This window comes from Bipolaris zeicola, assembly GCF_000523435.1.
Source record: "Bipolaris zeicola 26-R-13 unplaced genomic scaffold scaffold_120, whole genome shotgun sequence".
Lineage (NCBI taxonomy): Eukaryota > Fungi > Ascomycota > Dothideomycetes > Pleosporales > Pleosporaceae > Bipolaris > Bipolaris zeicola.
Window position 1 is genome coordinate 43,828 of NW_006912169.1, and position 21,025 is coordinate 64,852.

The following is a 21,025-nucleotide window of genomic DNA, read 5'->3' on the forward strand; positions in this document are numbered from 1 at the left end:
TTGAGCGGAATCTTCATTCATGGCTTGCTTGCACATATCAAAGTGCGTTGTTTTTTTTTTCCTGATGGGTTTTTTTGCTTCAAAGGCGCCAATATGGGAGAGGGCGGCGCTTGGGGCGTATGAATATGATACCAGATATTTTTTGTTTCATTCTTGTTCTTCTTTTGGTTTTCATATCTTTCGACAGCCAAATTGTGCTGAAAGCGTTTTTTGCTTCTTACTTCTTTCTTCTCTCTTGTTCAAACTGGTCAACTATGTATCTGTGGGTCCATATATCTTGCGGGCGTTTTTTTCTTTTTCTTTTTGTTCGGGCATGATTGGGGGGGGGGGGGGATTTATTTTCGAAGAGTAACAGAGAGACGGAGAAAGGCAAACTTGCATTTTGGTGTCGAATTTGGATATTCAATAGACAATCTTGAATTTGGGTGGTGAAAGCGATTTTATGATGACTTCTTTGTTCACTTGACCTTCATTTCGTCTTCTTGTGCAAAAACCCCTCCTCTCCCCTCATCTCCCTATGGACATGGATCGGGTTTTCCAGAGTATATATATATATAGTTATGCCACGTATCGATATTTTGCTCGTTGCAGAATGAGAATAAGCGAGAGAACTCGAAGCTTTTGTTTTACGTATCATCTTCATTCTCTCGTCAAGATTCTTTACAAGAACTGTTTAACTTTTTTTTGTCTCCCCCAGCGTCCCTTTGGTTTAACTCGATCAAGAAACCGAAATATTAATAATCTTGATATCCTCCTCGGGCTTCTCCTTGTACACTTTTGTATTCTCAATCTTATGCACTACATCCATGCCTGCGATTGCGCGCCCAAAAATTGTATGCTTGTTATCGAGCCACGGCTATATTTTACACAATTAGCTTTCTGTATTTCATCACACTCTTCAAACACGTATCGGGGGGGTGAAGGGGGACAGAGAGAGAGAGAGATGGAAACAAAACTTACCGTCTTCTCAGTTGTAATAAAAAACTGACTTCCGTTTGAATTGGGACCCGCATTCGCCATGCTGACCGTATACGGCTTGTCGTGCTTGAGGTTTGAAAACTCGTCCGCGAATTCCTTGCCCCAGATGCTTTCGCCGCCCGTGCCGTCGCCTAGGGGATCACCCGTTTGGATCATGAATTTGCGGATGACGCGGTGGAAAATGACGTTGTTGTAGTAGCCGTTGCGGGCGTGAGTGACAAAGTTCTCCACGGCTTTCGGGGCCGCGTCGGGGAAGAGGCGGATGGTGATGTCGCCATACGTTGTGTGCAGGGTAGCTGTTGTGCCGGTTGCTGCGAGAGCTTTTTCGTCGTTCTTCTTGTTCGTGTTTGCGGTGCGTGGCTTTTCGTTTTGCACGTCACGGACGGACTTGGAGACGGTTGAGTCGTTGGTGTACATGTAGAAGCGGACTTTGCCGGATCCTGTAGATACCAGCATGGCATCTCGGGCTTCGGCTTCTTGTAGCAGCGGGTTCTCACTTGCTGCCATTTCGACTGTGACGACTCCCTTCTTCTCGGGCTGGCCTTGGTAGAGACATAGCCATAGCGGGCGGATCGACTCTTCTTGGCCGTAGAGCTTGACGAGCTTGTTGGTCACCGTGTTGATGACTTTTACGCCGTACATACTGCCGTAGAGAATGAAATTGCTCGTCTCGTCGAAAATGACATTCATGCGGCTTCGCACCCATGGCTGGTCAAGTTCTCTCTCGATGCCTATTCTTCGCCCAAACTCCATGTCTTCCAGATGCTGGACCGCAGTTCCGGCCTGCTGCATGCTCGCCATCGTTTCAATGGATTCGTCATAGGTTCGGTGCAGCTTTCCCGACGCAAAGTCAAACACGCGGACCTTGCGGTCAGGGAACGAAAATGTAGCAAATTGCTTGCCAGTAGGCGAAATGGTGAGCGAGGAAGGGACGCATTTGGACTTTTTGAACTCAAACAGACTTGTCGAGCTCTTCAAAGACCACACATTGTCTGGTTTCTCATAATTTCCATTTGGCCTCCAGTACTCCACCATGCCGCCTTGGTCCACGCTCACCACGCAATCGTAGTCGTTATTGTACGCCATCAGACTTACAGGCGCTCTATGCACACTTTTCAAGACCTGTAGCGGCTCCGGATTCTCACCCCTGCCATCGTATATACGGATCCAACTGTTCTCTTCCGAGCTGACAGCTAATTGGGGGAAGCTTGCGCCTCGGCCATGCAGCCAGCAAACAGCCAGAGGGGCATAATCCAAGGTCAACATAGCCAGCAGGTCGAATGTGATGACATCAAAGATCTTGATAGTCTTGTCTGCACCAGCAGTTGCAAAGCTGCGACCGTCTGCGCTTACATTGACAGACTTGATCTCACCGCTGTGGGCGCGAAACTCTTTGACAAATTCGATTCCCCCAAAGACCTTTTTCCAAAACTTAACAACACCATCGATGGAGCTGGTGATGAGAAAGTCGGTGTGGTGAGTAAATGTGGTGAAGCACAGTTGTTCGCGGTGCATGAGTGATTTGGAGTAGCGGGTTGCGCCAGGGAGCGCAGCAACGTAGAGCTTTTCATACGGCAGTTTGCGTTTCTTCTTTTTCGGCGCAGAGGAAGGAAGGGCAGGTCCAAAGTCACCGTCGTCGGAAGATGTATCATCTACACAACATAGTGTTAGAGAGAGTTGCGCGCATACAACACGGGCTGATGGTACCTTCGTGAGCCTGCGCTGCAGATTCCCTTGCAGATATGCTGCTTTCGGCCTCCATTTCGGCGCGAGAGCGCTTTGGCTTAGTCGGCGACTGCGATCCGTCCATATCTATTGTGTTGTAGGAAAATGCCGTGGGCGTGTTTACCCAACATCGTCCTACACACTCGACGGCCGGGCCTGCATTTCGCTAGAGCGCGCTGTCACGTGCGTTACTATGGCCGGTCTTAAATTCTAAGCTAGTGAACATACGTCACTCAGGTACACCACGTGATAATGCATGCAGATTCAAACAGAAGTTGGGCAGTTTATTTATTAATATTGCCATGTCATCGTCCCGTACTATCGTACATGATGCCCATCGCTCTACCCTCATCACGGCCGTAATGTGACTAGCATCCCAATCTACAACTTCTGGTAATCTAGCTTGCCCTCGAGCTTCTTCGACTCGGCCATCTTCCGGACTGCCTTGTTGAAGTCGTCCTGGTTGATTGAGTCTCGGTAGTCTTTGATAGCGAAGAGACCGCTGGGAAATGTTAGTATTCATTGTCTGTTTTTCTTAGTTCAAGTAAGAGTACTTACGCTTCTGTTACGACGTTGCGCAAATCGGCACCGTTGAATCCATCGCTCATCTTGACAATGCTCTCAAAGTCAATCTCACCATCTGTGACAACACTTCCAGAGTGGATCTTCAGAATCTCCAGACGTCCAACTTCGTTTGGCAGGGGAATCTCGAGCTTGCGGTCAAGACGTCCAGCACGCAATAAAGCGGGATCGAGGGTATCTGGTCGATTGGTTGCCATGATAATCTTGGTCTGACCGAGGTAGTCGAAACCATCCAGTTGGTTCAGTAACTCCATGAGGGTTCGCTGAATCTCACGATCTGCTGATGTACCTTCGGAGAAACGTCGACCACCAATGGCGTCAATCTCGTCCATGAAGATAATGCATGGTTCGTGCTCCTTTGCGTAACCAAACATTTCACGGATCAAACGCGCCGACTCGCCAATGTACTTGTCGACGATGGCCGACGAAACAACCTTGAGGAAGTTGGTCTCCAGACTGCTCGCCACGGCACGGGCCAGCAGCGTCTTTCCGGTACCTGGGGGTCCGTAGAGCAGTACACCCTTTGGTGGCTTGATACCGACTCGCAGGAACAGCTCAGGGTTCTTGAGTGGCAGCTCAATGACCTCACGGAGCTCGCGAATCTGCTCATTCAGACCACCAATTCCACCAAAACTGACCTGGCCAGGGTCTTCCAACGACATGTTGTAGACGAGGGGATCGACTTCGCGGGGTAGCATGCGCATTATGGTAAGGGTTGTCATATCGAGGGCAACACGTGTTCCTTGTTTGAGCTTGGCCTTGTCGACCTTTGACCGGCATCCGACTACATAGCGGGGGCCGGATGATGCCTTGACAATGACTGCAGACACCGGGTTAGCATTTGAGGGTGGCGGAGTCTCTGATACAACGTACATCGCTCCTCATCCAACTGCTTGAGCACCTCGCCTATTATCTGACCAACACTCTGCAGCGCCTTGATGTTCTCCTCTGATACGTCAAAGTCATGCTGTAGACCTTTTATCTCTAGTCGCAATGCCTTGAGCTTGGCCTCCCACTCTCTTGACTCGAGGAGCTTGGACTTGTAGGCTTCGAGCGCATGCTCGCGTTCTTGGTCGCCACTGCCACTCATGGTGGGCTATATATGTTCTGTGGGTGGGTGGTGGATAAGTGAAGGGCGGTGCTGCGTAGATGGACAGCGGCCGGGTTTGCTGCAGTGGGTGCCTCTGTCTGACGGTGACAGCCGGATATGAGCAGTGATTCGATCCGGGGAGTAGGAACTGAGGAGGGGCGGGAAAGCAAAGGTGATTTGTAACAAACGACGATGATGGCGGTGATGGAGTCGATGATGTGCCCCAACGCGGCGGCGGAACGAGCGCGCTCAAGGTGCACGTGCGCCAAGACCTCCGCGGCGGTGGCAGCTCCCATCCCAGTCGGCGTTGGAAAAAAAGTTGGCCGACCATTTTTCAGGTCGCATCTGGAATCCACCAAGGGCCTCTGTCGCCCACAACCACCACCTCGACATCATGTCCTCTTCCTTCTTCACCACCCCTGCCTCGCAGCGGAAACGGAAGCGATCCGAAGCTACATCCAGCGCTCCCAAGAGGCGCAACACCGACGCCAATGCCCGCCGCGCCCAGCGAGAAGACTCTATTAGCGGCAGCGACGCCTCCGACGACGACGAAGGACCCGTCTTTGACGATGAGAACGATAGTGACGAGACTTCCGAGGACGAGAATGAAACGGCTGCCGAAAAGCGCCTCCGATTGGCAGAGCGCTATCTGGAAAACATCCGCAGCGAGGTCGAGCAAGAGGTGGGCTTCGACGCTGAGCAGATTGACAAGGACCTCATCGCAGAAAGACTGAAGGAGGATGTCGCAGAGGGCAAGGGAAAGATCTACCGCTCCATTGCCGACGAATTGGACTTTGAGCGCGCATCGCATGCTGCTGGCTACTCGGGTCTACAAAAGGCGATAACAGGCTGTGCCGTCAAGCTACCTTATGCGTGGACAGTCAGCAAGGACCTCGTCGTAGAAAAGTGGGAGATTGCCGACCCAAAATCCTACGCGCCAGATGCTTCTCGTCCAACTAATATCACACCGCGTAGAACTCCCAAGCGACTCCTCTGGCGCAAAGGCAACAAGAATAAGAAGGGTGACAGGGCCTACTTAGGCCACACTGGCGAGATTGTGTCCATTGCCATATCGGATTCTGGAAAATACCTGGCCACTGGCGACATGCATGCCCGACTAATTATTTGGGATGCTGATACTCTGACACCCCGCCATCTGTTTACTCGCCATCGTGATGCTGTCCTCTCGCTTTCTTTCCGACGAGGTACCGACCAATTGTTTTCGGGTGGAGCAGATCGCGCTGTTATTGTGTGGAGTGCACCAGAGTCTGCATACATCGAGACACTTGTGGGACACCAAGACGCCGTCATTGGGGTTGCTGGTGGACTGGAGGTCAATCAAGAGACGTGTGTTAGTGTCGGTGCCCGAGACCGCACTGCGCGTCTATGGAGGGTTGTCGAGGAGAACCAGCTGGTGTTCCATGGCGGTGGTACAGCAAGACAAAAGGGCATGGATAAGCTGCGCAAAGGCCGCTTTGGCAAAAATGTTGACGGAGAAGATGCAAAGGAAGGAATGACCAATAGCACACACCCTGACGACGACGATACACCTATTGCTTACGCAGAAGGCTCTATTGACTGCGTTGGCCTCCTTGACGCGAGCTTGTTCGTTACAGCTTCCGATAATGGCGCCCTCTCGTTGTGGTCGGTTACCAGGAAGAAGCCTCTTTTCACCTACCCGCTTACGCATGGCCGTGATCCACCACTTGCGCCAGAAGAAATGTCAGCTAATCACGATGCTACTACTTCGGTCAAACCGGGACCGCGTTTACCAAGATACGTTACCGCGCTCGCCACGGTGCCGTTTGCCAATCTGGTCCTTACAGCGAGCTGGGATGGCTGGATACGTGCTTGGAAAATTACCGACGACAAGAGGAGTATTGAGCCGATTGGAAAGGTGGGACGTGTGCCTCTCGATGAGGATGCAACAATGGACGGCAACAGTGAAGATGGCCCAATTCTGATTCGAGGTATCGTCAACGGACTCTCAATACAGGAACGAGGCGACAGGGGTAAAGACGGATTATGCATTGTAGCAGCAGTAGGCAAGGAACCAAGACTAGCAAGATGGATGTCTGGTAAAGTCAAAAACGGCATCTACGTTTTCGAAGTGCCGCGCAAAAGCCTAATGAATGGCGCGGCTGATGAAGAAAACGAAGATGAGGATGAAGACGAAGAATCGTAGTCCCGGGGCAAAAAAGCATCTTTTTGCATTTTCAGGGCGTTCTTCTTTTCTGTACAATTCGCATTTTCCTGCCCATATCTAGATACCAAATCTGAAATTCTGCACTCCATGGAGGCCAGATTGAATCCAGCTTTCGTTCTTTGCGCTTATGAAGAGCCATATACTAGCTTCTCGACATTCTCCATATTGACACCCCCATTTAGCATATTTGCTCTCAATTCCAGTTCTCCAAAGTAATTCGGGCCCGTACTATGCTTGAAGCCTAGTTTCTCAAACAGCGCCAGACTGCGCTTGTTGTCTTTGTCGATTTTGACGCGTAGGTAGCGCAAGCTTGCTCTTCTTTGCTTATCTTGTTGTGTGTATTCTGCGAGGAGAGAGGGTAGGGAGGAAGAAATGTACCACATGAATGCTTGGAGTGCTTCGTGTGCGAGGCCTTTTCCTCGAGCTGATGGTTGGGCAATCATGATTTCTAGTTCGCCGACTACGAAGTCTTCGCTGTTTTTCTTCTCTTCGTTCTGTACGTTGTCTTCATCGTCGTCGTCATAAGGATACAAAAAGAGATTCTAAGCGTTTTCACGTGTTATACGGATTTGTTTTCAAGCGTGGTGGGGTTAACTTACAACATCTCCAATCATACACTCGGGCGCGTCTTGCAGTCCAGGTATAACTTGCTTCTTCTCAGCCCATGCTGAGTGGTCTGATGCTGTGCAGATGACGAACGTCAATTTATCGGCATCTTGTCGCCAAGACTCTTGCATCGAGTACTCTTCTGGTAGCGTGAGGGGCTCAGATGCTGTGAGCTTTTGTAGGTCCTAGAGACTTTTTTTAATACCACTGATCTTTCAAGGAGAGAGTACGGGGTTGGAGGACGAATGCGGGGATAATGTACTTCGTCTTGCATCCATTGGTGGTAGGTTAGGACATGATGTGAGCAGTATGGCACAAGGAGAAGGCGCGGGGTAAGAATGCCTAGGACGGGTTTAGCACTTCAAAGAAAGAAAAATATATGATCTTAGATTGCATACACTCATTTTCGTTCAACTTCATTGTTGTGGTGTTGAGTGGTGAATTTTTGTAGTGTTTGAAAATTTGGTTGAAATGGAAAAATAACTTTTGTTTGTCAGGCGCTCAACGTGAACAATACTGTCGTCACAATTCTGTGCTGTACTAGCCAGATATAAATGTCACGTTAGGAACCTCGGCACCATCATAAAATTTCAATAAAATTTCAAATAAAATAACAACACGGATTTCATATGTAAAGTCGCATTGAAGGATACGCATCGAGCCTGATGGGGTTAGGCGAGAGACGGCAGGATGGTCCGGCTCGAACGGGTCAGCGGTCTTACTTGTAACCTCATCATAACAGACCCAACATTTGATTTCTTACACGCGCCCACTTTTCAGCAAAACATTGAATCATCACCAAAAGAGAAGGAGAAACCAATTGGAGAAAGAGTTTTTAGCTGGCAAGACTCCCAGGATCCTACCGCGACTTTCCAGAACACCGTTAATAACCCATTTCCCTTGGATCCGCCAAACTAAACCCACCACATTTCAAAGCTCGCAATTATCTTTCCTATGCAATGGATTCCCCCCACATCCTAATAACAGGCGGAAGCGGCTTCCTAGGCACAAGCATAATCTCAGCCCTCCTCAACACTACAAAATACACAGTAACCGCCCTCGACATCTCCCTCCCATCCCTCGGCACCCAAACCTTCAGCTCCAACCCACGCGTGCGCTATATGCGCTGCGACATTCTAGATGTCCCCTCTCTCTCCAAAGTATTCGCTGAAACCAAGCCTACAGCCGTAATCCACACGGCCGGCATCTTCTACGTGGGCACACGGCGGTACAGCATGAAAGACTGCGACACGGTGTTTAAAGTGAATGTAGAGGGCACGCGGAACGTGCTAGAGGCGAGTAAAGAGCACGGCGTCAAGGCGTTTGTGTACACCAGTAGTATCGCCGTACTTTGTGATGATTTCTCGCGGGATTTCAAAAACGCAGATGAGACGTGGCCGCTGGGAAACACGGATACGACTTACGGGCAGAGTAAGGTATGTTAAACATCCCTTCCTCTATCCCCATATTTCCCTTGTAAAACTCCCTTTCTCTTCTTCTTCTTCTTCTCCCACCCTTTTCCCCTGCAAATCAACAACCAAACCCACCACTCACCCTTTCCCCCCCTCCCCGCCAAAAAGGCCCTCGCAGAATCCCTCGTCCTATCTTCAAACTCCCCCTCCTTCGCAACCACCGCATTACGTCCAGCCCCCATCTTCGGCCCCACAGATCGCATCTGCATCCCGACGATCCACGCATGCATCGACGCAGGCCAAACCCCCTTTATCCTCGGTCCCGGGACGAACCTGCAAGATTACGTCTACGTCGACAACGTTGCGCACGCGCACGTGCTGGCGCTGGAGAACTTGCTATCTACCGCGCGCACAGCGGCGGGGGAAGCAATGTTCATTTCGAACAATGAGCCGGTTACGGCGCGAGCGCTTTGTTTGGCGATTTGGCGCGAGTTCGGTCATGTACCCAAGTTTGAGGTGCAGTTGCCGGTGGTGTTGGCGCGCTGGATGGGGATTGCGGCGGAGTGGACGGCGTGGGCCATGGGGTCAGAGGCGAATTTGAGTCGCGGCATGGTGAGTGAAGGGTGTAGGGATTGCTATGTTTCTGTTGAGAAGGCTAGGAGATTGATTGGGTATGAGGCGAAGGTTGGGTTGGAGGAGGGGATCAAGATTAGTTGTCGGGAGTATAGGGAGAGGCTTGAGTCGAGGAAGAGACCGTCGGTGTGGAGTTGATGTCCTGTCTTTCTATTTGGTGCCATATGGTTGGACATGTTGACTACATCTACAGCGATTGTTTCATCTAACCACATGCCTGTATGTTTGCATTCAGCTCTAATATCAAAACATCTTGTTCATTATCCAACAGTCCAACATTTTTCGCTCAGCACCTCAATATCACTCACTATACACTTCTCAGAAATCATCAACCCTTCAGTCCAGACCACGTTACTCAACAACGCACATATACAGCAGATGTCACAAGTCTCATAACCACATGCTTGTTCAGCAAACTGACTTCCATCGTTTCATCTAATGTACGTCCAGCCCGCCTCACACTACGTCCTCGCATCATCCTAGTTGATGACCTCTTCGCTCTCTTCAATAATCTCCTCCACAATCTCCTCAATCTCCTCCTGGTGACCATCCTCTGCCTGTCCAGGTGTCTCTCCCTTGAGGAACGCCAGTTCCAGGTCTGCACCTTCTTCGCGGAGTCTCTGGGTGACCTGTTCCCTCCATGCATGCCACTCTTGCAGCATCTCGCGACGGGCCTCCACAACAGCCTTGTTGGCTGAGCTCTTCTTGGCAAGATCTTGTTCGTCAAAGATCTTGGAGTAGTTGCGCAGGTTCTTGCGGATTTCAGCTTGCTCTTCCTTGGAGAGCAGTGTCGGGGGTCGTGGGCGCCAGAGAAGTTGCTTGAAGCCTTCAATAGCCTCTTCCCGGAGAAGTTGGCCCTTGAAGTCATACAGGTGATAACCGTTTTCCATCTAAGAGAGCATTAGCAAAGCAAAACAGTAATCGAATCATTATACATACACGGTGACGGAAAGCGCTAGCAACGGTAGCCACATAGCGACCTGTAGGATCCCACTCAATGTCTGTAACACCATAGTGCTCGGCAGTATCCATGAGCTGCAGGTTGGCGTTGACCTCCTTGTCACCCTTCTCAGACTCGTCCTTGGGCTTGTCGAAGCTCATGTCCCAGAACTCGAGCTCGAAAGATTGCTGCGATTGGAGAGCAGCGACAACAACGAATCGTCCCTTAGGCGACCAGTAGATGGCGTTGCTATTCTTCTTGTCAATGGTTCGGATGTGGCGGAAGTTTCCAACGGCTCCTCCCTTTAGCTTTTCGGTAGCGAAGAAGGAAACAGCGGTCTTGGGGCCGACGGCAGCGCCTTGAATAACCTCGCCAGTGGTGATGAGCACGAAACGGTTGCCCTTGGGTTCCCAGGCAAAGTTGATGACAGTGTCCTTGATAGAATCAACAACTTCGACCGGTACACCCTTTTCGCGAACGCGGAAGATTTCCAAGTTTGTTGCAAGCGACTTCTTGGACTTGGAGTGGCGATCAACCTTGACGCAGACATATGCGGCTTCTGATTGCCAGTGCAGCTTGGCGTCAGAAACGTTGAAGAGGTTACGGGTACGCACGACCTCCTTGGATGGGATTGACATGAGTCCGACCTTGGCGGGGTTGCTGCCGAGTTCAGGAGTCCAGTAGCAGAAAAGTTGTTCGTAGGTCTTGATTCCTTCTCTGCGTGGGGTAGCGGGAGCCCACTCAAAATCCATGACACCCTCAATCTTGACTGATGTCTTGTCGAGTAGGTTCATGCGGGGAAGCTCGTAGATGGAGATGGACTGGCCCTGGGTCATACGTGCAACATACTTGTCATCCGAAGACCACTTGAAGGTAGGCCACTGCAGCTTCTTCTTGATGGGGTTGCCTTCACCATCGGTGCCACCAGGGACATCAATGGTAGCGAAAGAACGCAGGGGCTTGCCAGTGGCAATGTCCCAAATGATGTAGTTTTTGCCATCCTCCTCGAGCGAGAGAGATGGGACGGGGTGGTTCTCGTCAACCTGGAGTGGGCGGTGCGACCAGGTGGTGAGGTACTTCTCACCGGGCGAGAAGTCGACAAGGTTGACACCGGGATGCGCGAATCGTTTTTGCCTGCTCCATGACTTGCCTCCCCACAGTTGCACACCCTGAGCGTGCATAGAAGTGAGGTAAGTACCCTGTGGCGACCACTGGATAAAGGACTCTGTCCAGTTCTCACGGTCAACAACCTGCTCGGGCTGATCTTCCTTCTCGTTCCAGTAAACACCAACCCTGTCCTGACGGTACATGGCGATTTGGTCGCGGCTGTCCTCGTCTGCGAGCCACCACCTCAGGTGCTCCTTTTGCTCGAACGGAGGAATCTCGGGTGGGTGGTATTCCTCATCAATACGGCCCTCCTTGCCGTAGCGGTCGATGTCAGTGAGTTTGTTCACGGCCATGGTGTGCTTCTTGTCGAGTGGAGTGCCGTGGAGCTGCTTGACGGCTGCAACAGCCTCGGCGGGCGCGCTGTATTCGACGAAGGCATATCTGTGTCGCCGTCAGTGCCTTGGTCACCGTCTGCGAATGTGCGCGGTGCGCATGTCGAAATCAACGTACCCCTCCGTCTTGCCTGAGTCGTTTACGGGCATGTGTACACCATCGTCCTTGACCTTGCCCACGCTGTTCAGTTTGCGCAGCACGAACTTGATCAGCTTGCCCTTGCTGTCCTCGGGCACCACTGGCAGTCCATCAATTACGACAAAGGCATCAAGCCCCTCATCCAGTCGGACCTGGAACTGCTCTTCAATGTCGGTAAAGTCGATTTGGCTCTCGTCGAATTCATCGTCGCCGTCCATGGGCAGATTCGAGTATGCCGACGCCATGATTGCTGCCTGTGCGTGCGTGTCGATGGCGGTAGTAATGTGCCTGCGGGGGTGACTTTGGCGACTTGACGGTAATTTTGGTGCGCGCTAGTGGGGGTGGTCGCACGGGCCTCTTTACATACATCGACCTGATAGTCATTAGGATAGTACAAGTTCAGACAACCACTCTGCGCCATGATACAATATGCAATTCAAAAACAAAAACAAACGAGAACAGTTGCATAGAAATCGATTTCTGCATATCCAAAGGCAGAGGCAACACGCCCAATCCAATATCGCTAAATGGCCTCCGTCGTTTCTCTGCGTCTATCCGTACTCGCACCTTAGCCGGTCGACGCCCATCGCACAAAACCGCACGCCACCCAGGGAAGGTATACACTAGAAGATCACAAATACATGAGCATCGGCTATCCTTGTAAGCCGCGCTTACCTTCGGCTGCATCCAGGTTTGGACTCTTGACCAACCTTCCACCTGCAGATACCCGCTTCTGCATTCGCGCCTCTCGTTCTCGCGCTCTCTCCGATGGTGAGCTACCATTCCCGGCTTGAATTGGTGGTAGAGGCGGGATCTTTTCTGCACTAGAAGACGCCTGATTGTTTGCCATGGGCGCAGGGAGCTTGCCTGCACGCTGGTCCGCCTTGAAGTCAAGGTATGCTCGTGCTGAGTGACCCAGCGGGATAGGAGCGGGCGTCATGGGCAACTCTGAGCCATTTTGCAACAGTAATTCTGCCACAGCGAAAGCTTTCCGTGAGGCTTGTGCTGTGCCCGGCCGTGGAGGTATGCCCGGTGAGGTCGCTGGTGATGCCGAGGCCGATGGTGATGCTGGGTCCGCTGCTGCAAGTGCTAGAAATACAACATGAGTGCCTCGTGAGCGATCACGCGCATTAGGGTTGGCCCGCAATGCCAGTGCATAGAGCACATTCTGGATGTCGTTCTTCTTAACAGACGCTAGCAGCGTCTCCTCTGGGTTCGTATAGTGTGACATGCTTGGCGATATTGGCGCTACAAACGCTCGCTCTGCGTACTTTGATGTGATAAAATGAAGTCTCTGCTCGCGCGTTGACATTGGCCCAGGTTTCTTGCCAGGATCTAGCTTGGCTTCCCAGATGGAGTTGCTGATGCGGTTACCAACTTTGAGGAGTATCTCGATGATATCGGGAGTGAAAGAAGTGACGTCCAGTGTCAAGGAGCGCACCTTTGTGATATGTGTGCCTAACGACCGATGAATGCCGCTGCACTCGATACAGATGACAATACCAAGGTTGATAGACACCCAGTCGACCTTGATCTCGGTGCCGCAGTCCGCACACACTCTATTGCTGGCATCTGCGTCGCGCACTTGCTTCAGCAACTTTCCATCGTCCCCAGGCGCCTCATCTCGGCGATAGCCGCCAGGCCGATCGCCGACTGTGGCATGTCGAGCAGGGGCCTTGGAGCTGTAATTGTTGCGGTGGCTCGACATGGAAGGACTCTTGCCAGTGAGTACTGATGCAATATCTCGGTGGGTTTGCCCAGGCAACGAATCAGTCGACGGCCTATCAGATTGCCCCGCAGACTCGACAGCTGTTTGCAAAGCGTTGTTGACAGCGTTGATCCAAGACTTCATGTCATCTTCATTGGTAGCCTGATACACTCTTGTGTACTGCGGAGTTATGACTTCGAAGCAAAACCGACGGTCAGCATTACGTGCTTCGCGCACTGAGGCCATCCGAAGATCAATAGGATCCATGTGCAGTTCTAAGCTCTGCTTCCAGTTTGTATATTCTGAAAGCTTGCCTTGATCAAGGACAATCCAGAACCTGGGCATATCAGTATGATTTCGACTTTGTGGTAACACGATGCACGGAGACTCACTTATGCCAGGCTTGTTTGTTCAAACCCTTTGGATCTACATGGCTTCCAGGTCTGCTGAGAGCCCAAAGGAGACCCTGTTTACGGCCTGTGCCCGAGCCGGCCTCGACCATGGCAGCGAGGTCCTTTTCTTCCAGATCTCTGATTCCCTTGAACTTGTCCGGCTGTGTTGTGTTCATTGCCAAACTGGTCTTGCTGGCCTCTGGGCTTTGTGGTAGTGCTATAGACGAAGGAATACTCGTAGATGCAGAGGCCATGGGAGAGGCCATTGTACTCTGAAATACAGGAGCGATACTGCTCTTTCGACCAGGCAGAGATTCCGGTTCGGATCTTGATATTGACCTCGACACAGTTGCAGTGGACGCTGCTGGTGATGTGATTGACTGGTTTGGTACATCGTCAAAAGTCTTCTTGATTGTTTCGAGGGCGCGTCTTTTTTCTTCTCTTTCGGTCCTCTGAATCTGGAATTCCTTGTCTGCCTCTTTAACTTCACAAGTCAACGCCTCGAGATGGGGCAGCATCGTCTCAATCTTTTTGGCGGTCTCAAGGTAGCGCTTGGCCTGCGCGTCGGCGTATCGGGTCAGGTGGGAAAGAACTTCTTGGTCTTTCCTGCCGCCATGTAAATCTTGCATGAATGAAGAATAATCGAAGCGCTTCAACTCGAAATTGCGTCTCTTTGCGAGGTATTTGGAGTCGGTCTCGGCGCGCTTCTTCTCCTTCAAAGTATCTTGTCGCTGACCAAGATAGCGGCCGAGGTATTGGTAGTAGTCTTTGCTCTCCTCCTCAAAATCCTTGCGCTTCGTCTCGGCCTGCTTGATATCAATGTTGTAAAGTTTGTAGATGGGATCAATAATGAGTTTCTGGATATTAGTAGCATTTGATTTTTCATACACCAAGATTTCCTTTGCAATCTTGTCAAAGTAATGATCAATGGCAGGCTGGACAGCGTTGGCGTTGGACGATGAGGCCTCTCGAAGTGCATCCATGAGATCGGACATGGCATTGTTGCACCCAACCTGGGCTTCCATGGCGGCCTCTGCGCGCTTCAGGACCTTTTTCCACCTCGTGCGCATGTTGCCAGTCTTTTGCTCGAGCGACTTCATTGTGGCACGGAATAGCGGTCCATCATCGGTTTGGCTGAGGTCCTCGCCTGGGCGAGAAACATCGAGCTTGACGGGCACATTTCCACTCGATGCTGTAGTCGCCTGGCTGGGTACCAAACCCAGACTGTGCTCTGGTATGGGCTCGCAAATGGGCGATCTCGGGGGAGGGGCCTCCCATTCTTTATCTTCGCCAGCCGAGTCGCTGACTCGAGACTCTATGGATTGGGCAGAGGGTACACGAAGGCGGGGCGGAACAGCAAGTTCCATGCGCGGGGTGGGCGACTTGGGGCTTTGGACCTGGCGTGACGTGTCTGTAGTCGTCAGCGGATGCTCGTACGCGCAAGGTCGGGGGAAAATTGTAGTACTTTGGACCCAAAAGGAAAAGTTTGCTAGTGTCTCGAGTCGGTGTGCTCGCTGATCGTATTCGACAAACTTGGAAAATGTCAGTTTTTGTAGGCGCGAGGAGGAGCGGGTGTATACAGACACTGCAGCTGGTGCGCCAGCCCCCGCCGCGGGATTCTGAGGGCTTTGGAGGGGTCCACTTCCACGACCACTGGAACTGGACGGAGGCATGCCCGCCCGTTGAGTAGTCGCCGACAAGCTCCACCTGGGGGTTCTTGTGGAGGTTTGGGTTTGCGTGGAACTCGCGCGTGACGAGGTTGTCAAGGTCCTTTGAGCTCGAGGCGAAGAGAAAAGTCAGGCCGTTGATGTTTGTGTCGACGAGGCCCGAGGGGGTGATTGCGGAATTAGTGTTGACATTGTATATGCTGGGCACGGCTAGGTGCTGGCGGAGGACAAAGGTGAAGTTGAAGGTGAGCTCTTCGTCGTTGGTCAGGCGAAGGAGCAAGGCTGGGGGGCTGTCGCTGGAGGGGACTGCCTCTGGGTCCTGTGGGGAGAGGGGGAGTTAGTAGAGAGATGGTGATGGTGGTGGTGGTCAGGCAGGGGGAGGCGTACCTGGATGTACTCGATTACGCTGTCGTCGCCAAAGTCGCGGCGCGCAGTGTAGCGCGTGGCGGGGAAGGCATTGGGGGCAACGTTCAGCAGCGTGCGGTTGCGGCCATTGGTGATGTTGAGCGAAGCCACCGAGACTGCGGGCGGTTAGCTGGAGCCTGGTTTTGGTGACAAGACGAGCAGAGAAGCGAAGAAGACAAAGGCATACATCTGGTCTGGTCGCGCAGATACAGGGCGGCTGCATCGTCGGCTTTGCTGTGGACAGCGCCCATGGCGGCGAGGAGGTTGTGGTGATGCGCGGGCGCATTCCTCTGGCGCCGGGAGGAATATGGGGTATAGCGCTATTGGGATGATTAGAGGGGCCGGCTCAGGGCTGCGATGCTAGCAGAGGCACGGCAGGGCGGGCGACGTCTGGGTGTGACCACGACGATGGCTGACCCTGTAGTCTCTCTCTGGTCTCGAGCACTAAGTGCAGGCCGGGCGGGAGAGGGCAAACGGTCATGCAGCCATGCAGGAACGCCCAGGTGGTGAAACAGTTTGGACACGGCCCTGGCCTCCTCTTGGTTTGGAGGCCATCCATGCATCCCAAGGGCCTGCGATGCACGCCCTGCATCCGCCCACCAATCAGAACCCCCGTCTTTCCGCCGCCAGTCTGCCGTCATCGAGTCTTGGGCCTTCGTTACTAGAGGCTTGCTGTTGCGAAAAAACATTATTTTATTTTAGACTTCACCACCACACCCACCAGTGCTCCCTGACCCGTGTTCTGGTCGCGACACCATGGCCATGCGCTTCCCCCCGCTGCGCCACGCCCTGCGCCAGCCCCTCGCCAGTCCCCGCGCCACACAACGTCGCTGGGCACGTGTGCAGGATGTGCGCTTTCTCGTCACCCACGACACCCAGGAGCGGGTCCTGGCAAAGTACCGTGACAAGCTCGAGTCAAAGGCCCGTGAAAAGGGTCTCCGTGACCTCGATGAGCTGAAAGAGCAGTACAAGGACCGGATAGAGGAATTGAGGAAGCAGGCCATTGTGCCTGGTGCGACGGGACCTCTGACCCCTCCACCACAACACAAGCAGCAGCAGCAGCAGCGACAAACACCAAACACCCCTCCACAATCAAGGCCAGACAGCCAACAGGCATCGTCGCCCCCTCCCCCACCACCCCGCGCTGGACCTGGCTCCCCTACCGCCCCGCCTCCAGGCGTCCAGACGCTCAATTCCTTCCTCGCCGTCGACAAAATCCAAGAAAACACGCGAGAGGAGATAGAAGCCCTCTGGCGCATGCGCCATGCAAACAACCCACAGGGCATCCACTTTGCCGTCCCAGCAAGCACCTTCTCCAACCTCCTCTGCAGCGCGAAGCAGCATCCCTCCTTCGTCCTCCCCATCCCCCGCGAGATACCTGCAGACCCTGACGCCGCCCCCGACGCCCAGGGCAAGACGCAGCAGGCCGTCGAGCTACACTACCTGCAGTTTGCCCACCCCCACGACCACACAACAACCCTCATGTTCACCACGCTCGCCGAGTTCAAGCTGCGCGGCGAGTTCGCCAGTCCCCACACTACCGTCACCTTCCACCAGGAGCTGGCCGACAGCCACAACCTTGTCCTCGGCCAGGGCCTGGTCGTTGAGAAGCGCGGCGTCAGTCTCGACGACGCCAGGTGGCTCATCATGTGCATGCAAAAGTTCTATGTCCAGACGGACGAGGGAAAGGGAAGGAGCGAGCTGCTCGACATGTTCACCAGAGGCGACAGTGCTTTCAAGGTCGAGCGTCTGATTGACGAGGCCGAAAAGGTATTGTAGTGTATTATATGTAAATGTACCATGTATAACATCATCGTCATCGTCATCGTCAAGCAACCCATTGTACATTTGGTCCATCATCCCCGCAGCGGCAGTACGTGCTGCACCAAACACGCCTGTCTGCACAGCGGGCATTCTGGCTTTTCCCTCGCCCAGTCGCCAATGCATGTCCAGCAAAAGACATGGCCACACGTAGTCACACTCGGATCCTTCATTTCCTCCAAGCACAGCGTGCACTTCCTGTTCCCTCCTCCAATCCACTCCATTGTCTCCTCGTCCCCAAGTTCGTACCGCGGCTTATCCGTCGGCGGCGTGTGCGTCCACTTTTGCACGTCCGACGCCGCAGCCGTGGGCACAGCCGGCGTAGCAGCATCGAACAGGAGCGCATTGTTGACGCTGTACGCATTCGGATCCAGCGACACTTCTGCGCCTCCACCCACAATCGCCGACGTGCCATGCGGATGACCGCTCCCATCCGCCGCCGCTGCTGCCGTAGACGACGCCGTAACCGTATTGTGCAAATGCAGATACGCCTGCACCGCCATCTGTAGCACCAGCAGCACACCCAGCACTTCGTACCCAGCCCGATTATCCCCCTCAGTCACCTGCCGTGTGAAAATATACCTGAGCCCCCACAACCGCTTCGACAGATGATAGTAGCTGCCCGAAAAGTAAAACGTCGCAAGCGACACTGCATACACCGGCGACGGCGATGTGATCGTATCCAGGTTCTGCAGTATGTAATTCTGCACCCGCATCCCCAGCGGCCTCCTTACTTGCAACTTCTCGCCTTTCTCTTGCGCAACCATCTGCGCCCGCGCCTGCTGTCGCGCATACCACCGCAAATTCACCTCAAGCTTCGCACGTATTCTGCGCCTGAACGCCGGCAACGCCCTCCCTAGCACATATGGCCCTAGTATACACGCGACAATATATCCTGCTCTTCTCCCTAGCGCGGGTAAGCGGCCTGTTTCGCTTTCTACCTGCACAATATCGGTGTATTCTTCGCCCAGCGTGCGGTTGCCAATTAGCGTCGTGAGACTGAGGTAGAGCAGCTCGCCGAGAACGCGTGTTTCAGAGAGATATGTGTGCGCGGTGCGCGCGCCGTAGAGTTTGCGGAGCAGGGAGGAGAGGTGCTCGAGGAGGACGCCGGAGAAGTAGGCGTCTTTTTGGTGCGACCGGATTATGTCGGGCGAGGCGGCGAAGGGGTAGGCGAAGGGGGGTGAGGGTGCCATGGTTGATTGTTGTATGTGATTGTGCGCGATGAGTGTATTAAAGGAACGACGATGGGCGCGTCGTTTGTCGTTGCAGAGCACGAGGGTGCGTTTACATGGTGTGTTGTTGATGCATGGGGGCTCCGGGGCATGAGTGACATGCTACCTCGGCCTGTGCCTGACGGGTAAAGCTCGGGCCTCGCGTTTACCGCAGCCGTCATCTTGGCCTGTGATACCACACCATCGCCCCAACTGTATACATATGTAGTCAGTACGTCAATTCGTGTTTATGCCTTTCAGAAACAACACAGCAAGAGTAAAGAATCTAGCATAATTCTGGATTAAAATAAATCTCAGCTATCCAATGTTTACCTCACCCTACATATCCAGACCAATATTGCTACCCAAGATACCTCCCCATAAATTCAATCCATCTATTTAAAAAACATGCCTTTCCTAGCCACAGGCTTCTTCTCCTCCCTCCGCCTGATTTTAGCATGATACTCAGCAACAACCTCCCTCGCACCCTGCAAATCCTCTTCTGCCAACCAATCCCGACTATCCTCATACCCCTCCCACTTAACCAAATAATACGTCTTATTCCCATCATGATAATGCTCTTCAATCGCTTCGACCACGTATTCGTCTGCGGCTTCATCATTCTCGCCATCTGCCTTGCTGGGCTCGTCGACCATGGTAGCATCCATAGTCATGTGTATAGTGTCGCTGTTAAGCCCGTCTTTGTGTACAGATGGAGATGAGCGTGTGGGATTAGCGGAGGCTGGCGGCGCATATGCGGAAATCGAGGAGTCGGAGTCGGAGTCGGATCCAAACATGGGCGATCCTAGTGCGGGTAGATCGCTGGGTGGTATTGGTGCGGTATCCTCGATGACAACGGGACTGGAGTTTGCGTCTACGGCAGAAGAGCGGTCGGAGAAGAGGGCTGCTGAGAATGCTTCCGTGGGTATTTGTGGAGGTGACAGTGCTGATGTATCGTGATCCGAGTCTGGGTTTGAGAGTCTCAGTCTTTTGATACGATGCTGGTTTTCGTCTAGTCCGTGGCCTTGTTGCGCAATGGGTGTAGGTAAATCCTCTGCTTCATCGTCTTGGGTGTCGTAGGTGATGGGAATGGAAAGTCTCCTTGTAACAGGTGACAGTAGCAGAGCGCTATTGGCAAAAAATGCCGAGCGCATCAAACCTGGCGACGGTTGGGTTCGTGCGTCCGAATCTTGGTCCTCTTCATCATCGGTTTCTGGAATTACTGGAGATATATCCTGGGCTACTTGGTCCAGAAACACAGTAGAATCGCCAAATTGCTCACCCAAATCATCGTGACGCATAGTCAGCCCTCTCCCTCTGCCTCTCCCTCTGCCGCGTCTCCCTGGAGGTCTGCCTCTTGCCCGCATTGGTACATCTGAAGGTAACCCTAGTCCACTGAGCATCCGGCTTCCTACTCTAGTGGTCTTGGCCCCCCTTGCATTCTTTTCCAGCTGCCGACGCGCCAGCTCGTCAATTTCTGACTGTACTGCAAGAGCCTCAGCCTCAGCCTCGAGTCTAAACTGCTCATTTTCAAATCGTTCCAGTTCGGCGGAAGAGACGTAGTGTAATATGCAACTAAGGTCTACATATTCTGTAACTTTCTGTTCCTCACCGTCGCCGGTACGTGTGATTTGAACGACGTAGTAATTTCTTACTACCGCGCCCTCGGTCTGTCGGCGATCAAGGATTCGCGTTTGTGTGTGTGGTATCGGGCAGTCGTCGGATGGTTGTGCGGTAACTACGGCAGGTTCTTTACGGATACGCCATAACTGGTCATAAATCTCTGGACTCGGTTTGTATGATTCCCATTCCCACTATGAAAACAATGAGCGGCTTTCTAGGCGTCTGCACCAACATCACGTACCGGCTGTGTCTTTCCTCTACCGCGTCTTCTGCCACGACCACCGCGGGAGACTCTCAGCGCCATTGCGACTGTCGGATGGAATATGACAACTTGTGTTGCGACGCGTCATTGTGTAAGAGACAAGAAGGGTCAAGGTAAAGGCACGTC

General features: G+C 52.8%; 11 protein-coding genes across 11 annotated transcripts; 4 read left to right on the plus strand and 7 right to left on the minus strand.

The window, feature by feature from the left end:
* Positions 1-125: 125 nt before the first annotated feature.
* Positions 126-317, plus strand: COCCADRAFT_100849 (uncharacterized protein; the record flags this gene model as incomplete). The annotated part of the gene is made up of 1 exon (XM_007715913.1): positions 126-317. The coding sequence occupies one exon, from the start codon at positions 126-128 to the stop codon at positions 315-317; it is 192 nt and encodes a 63-aa protein (XP_007714103.1).
* A 401-nt stretch (positions 318-718) lies between these two features.
* Positions 719-2,788, minus strand: COCCADRAFT_100881 (uncharacterized protein; the record flags this gene model as incomplete). The annotated part of the gene is made up of 3 exons (XM_007715914.1): positions 719-856; positions 961-2,630; positions 2,686-2,788. 3 exons carry the CDS (start codon positions 2,786-2,788, stop codon positions 719-721), a joined length of 1,911 nt encoding a protein of 636 aa, XP_007714104.1.
* A 296-nt stretch (positions 2,789-3,084) lies between these two features.
* COCCADRAFT_100896 (uncharacterized protein) lies at positions 3,085-4,375 on the minus strand (the record flags this gene model as incomplete). Its single annotated transcript, XM_007715915.1, has 3 exons — positions 3,085-3,205; positions 3,262-4,105; positions 4,159-4,375. The coding sequence occupies 3 exons, from the start codon at positions 4,373-4,375 to the stop codon at positions 3,085-3,087; spliced, it is 1,182 nt and encodes a 393-aa protein (XP_007714105.1).
* Positions 4,376-4,769: 394 nt separating this feature from the next.
* Positions 4,770-6,560, plus strand: COCCADRAFT_6532 (uncharacterized protein; the record flags this gene model as incomplete). Its single annotated transcript, XM_007715896.1, has 1 exon — positions 4,770-6,560. The coding sequence occupies one exon, from the start codon at positions 4,770-4,772 to the stop codon at positions 6,558-6,560; it is 1,791 nt and encodes a 596-aa protein (XP_007714086.1).
* Positions 6,561-6,706: 146 nt separating this feature from the next.
* Positions 6,707-7,607, minus strand: COCCADRAFT_100868 (uncharacterized protein; the record flags this gene model as incomplete). Its single annotated transcript, XM_007715916.1, has 4 exons — positions 6,707-7,123; positions 7,181-7,372; positions 7,450-7,529; positions 7,586-7,607. The coding sequence occupies 4 exons, from the start codon at positions 7,605-7,607 to the stop codon at positions 6,707-6,709; spliced, it is 711 nt and encodes a 236-aa protein (XP_007714106.1).
* A 539-nt stretch (positions 7,608-8,146) lies between these two features.
* On the plus strand, positions 8,147-9,370 carry COCCADRAFT_38332 (uncharacterized protein; the record flags this gene model as incomplete). Its single annotated transcript, XM_007715917.1, has 2 exons — positions 8,147-8,623; positions 8,768-9,370. 2 exons carry the CDS (start codon positions 8,147-8,149, stop codon positions 9,368-9,370), a joined length of 1,080 nt encoding a protein of 359 aa, XP_007714107.1.
* Positions 9,371-9,711: 341 nt separating this feature from the next.
* On the minus strand, positions 9,712-12,055 carry COCCADRAFT_100901 (uncharacterized protein; the record flags this gene model as incomplete). The annotated part of the gene is made up of 3 exons (XM_007715918.1): positions 9,712-10,122; positions 10,172-11,720; positions 11,790-12,055. 3 exons carry the CDS (start codon positions 12,053-12,055, stop codon positions 9,712-9,714), a joined length of 2,226 nt encoding a protein of 741 aa, XP_007714108.1.
* Positions 12,056-12,462: 407 nt separating this feature from the next.
* Positions 12,463-16,233, minus strand: COCCADRAFT_6536 (uncharacterized protein; the record flags this gene model as incomplete). Its single annotated transcript, XM_007715897.1, has 6 exons — positions 12,463-13,855; positions 13,911-15,321; positions 15,376-15,442; positions 15,495-15,896; positions 15,965-16,098; positions 16,170-16,233. The coding sequence occupies 6 exons, from the start codon at positions 16,231-16,233 to the stop codon at positions 12,463-12,465; spliced, it is 3,471 nt and encodes a 1,156-aa protein (XP_007714087.1).
* Positions 16,234-16,738: 505 nt separating this feature from the next.
* On the plus strand, positions 16,739-17,761 carry COCCADRAFT_6537 (uncharacterized protein; the record flags this gene model as incomplete). The annotated part of the gene is made up of 1 exon (XM_007715898.1): positions 16,739-17,761. One exon carries the CDS (start codon positions 16,739-16,741, stop codon positions 17,759-17,761), a length of 1,023 nt encoding a protein of 340 aa, XP_007714088.1.
* Positions 17,762-17,838: 77 nt separating this feature from the next.
* COCCADRAFT_100867 (uncharacterized protein) lies at positions 17,839-18,996 on the minus strand (the record flags this gene model as incomplete). The annotated part of the gene is made up of 1 exon (XM_007715919.1): positions 17,839-18,996. The coding sequence occupies one exon, from the start codon at positions 18,994-18,996 to the stop codon at positions 17,839-17,841; it is 1,158 nt and encodes a 385-aa protein (XP_007714109.1).
* Positions 18,997-19,409: 413 nt separating this feature from the next.
* Positions 19,410-20,941, minus strand: COCCADRAFT_6539 (uncharacterized protein; the record flags this gene model as incomplete). Its single annotated transcript, XM_007715899.1, has 2 exons — positions 19,410-20,828; positions 20,879-20,941. The coding sequence occupies 2 exons, from the start codon at positions 20,939-20,941 to the stop codon at positions 19,410-19,412; spliced, it is 1,482 nt and encodes a 493-aa protein (XP_007714089.1).
* Positions 20,942-21,025: the final 84 nt, after the last annotated feature.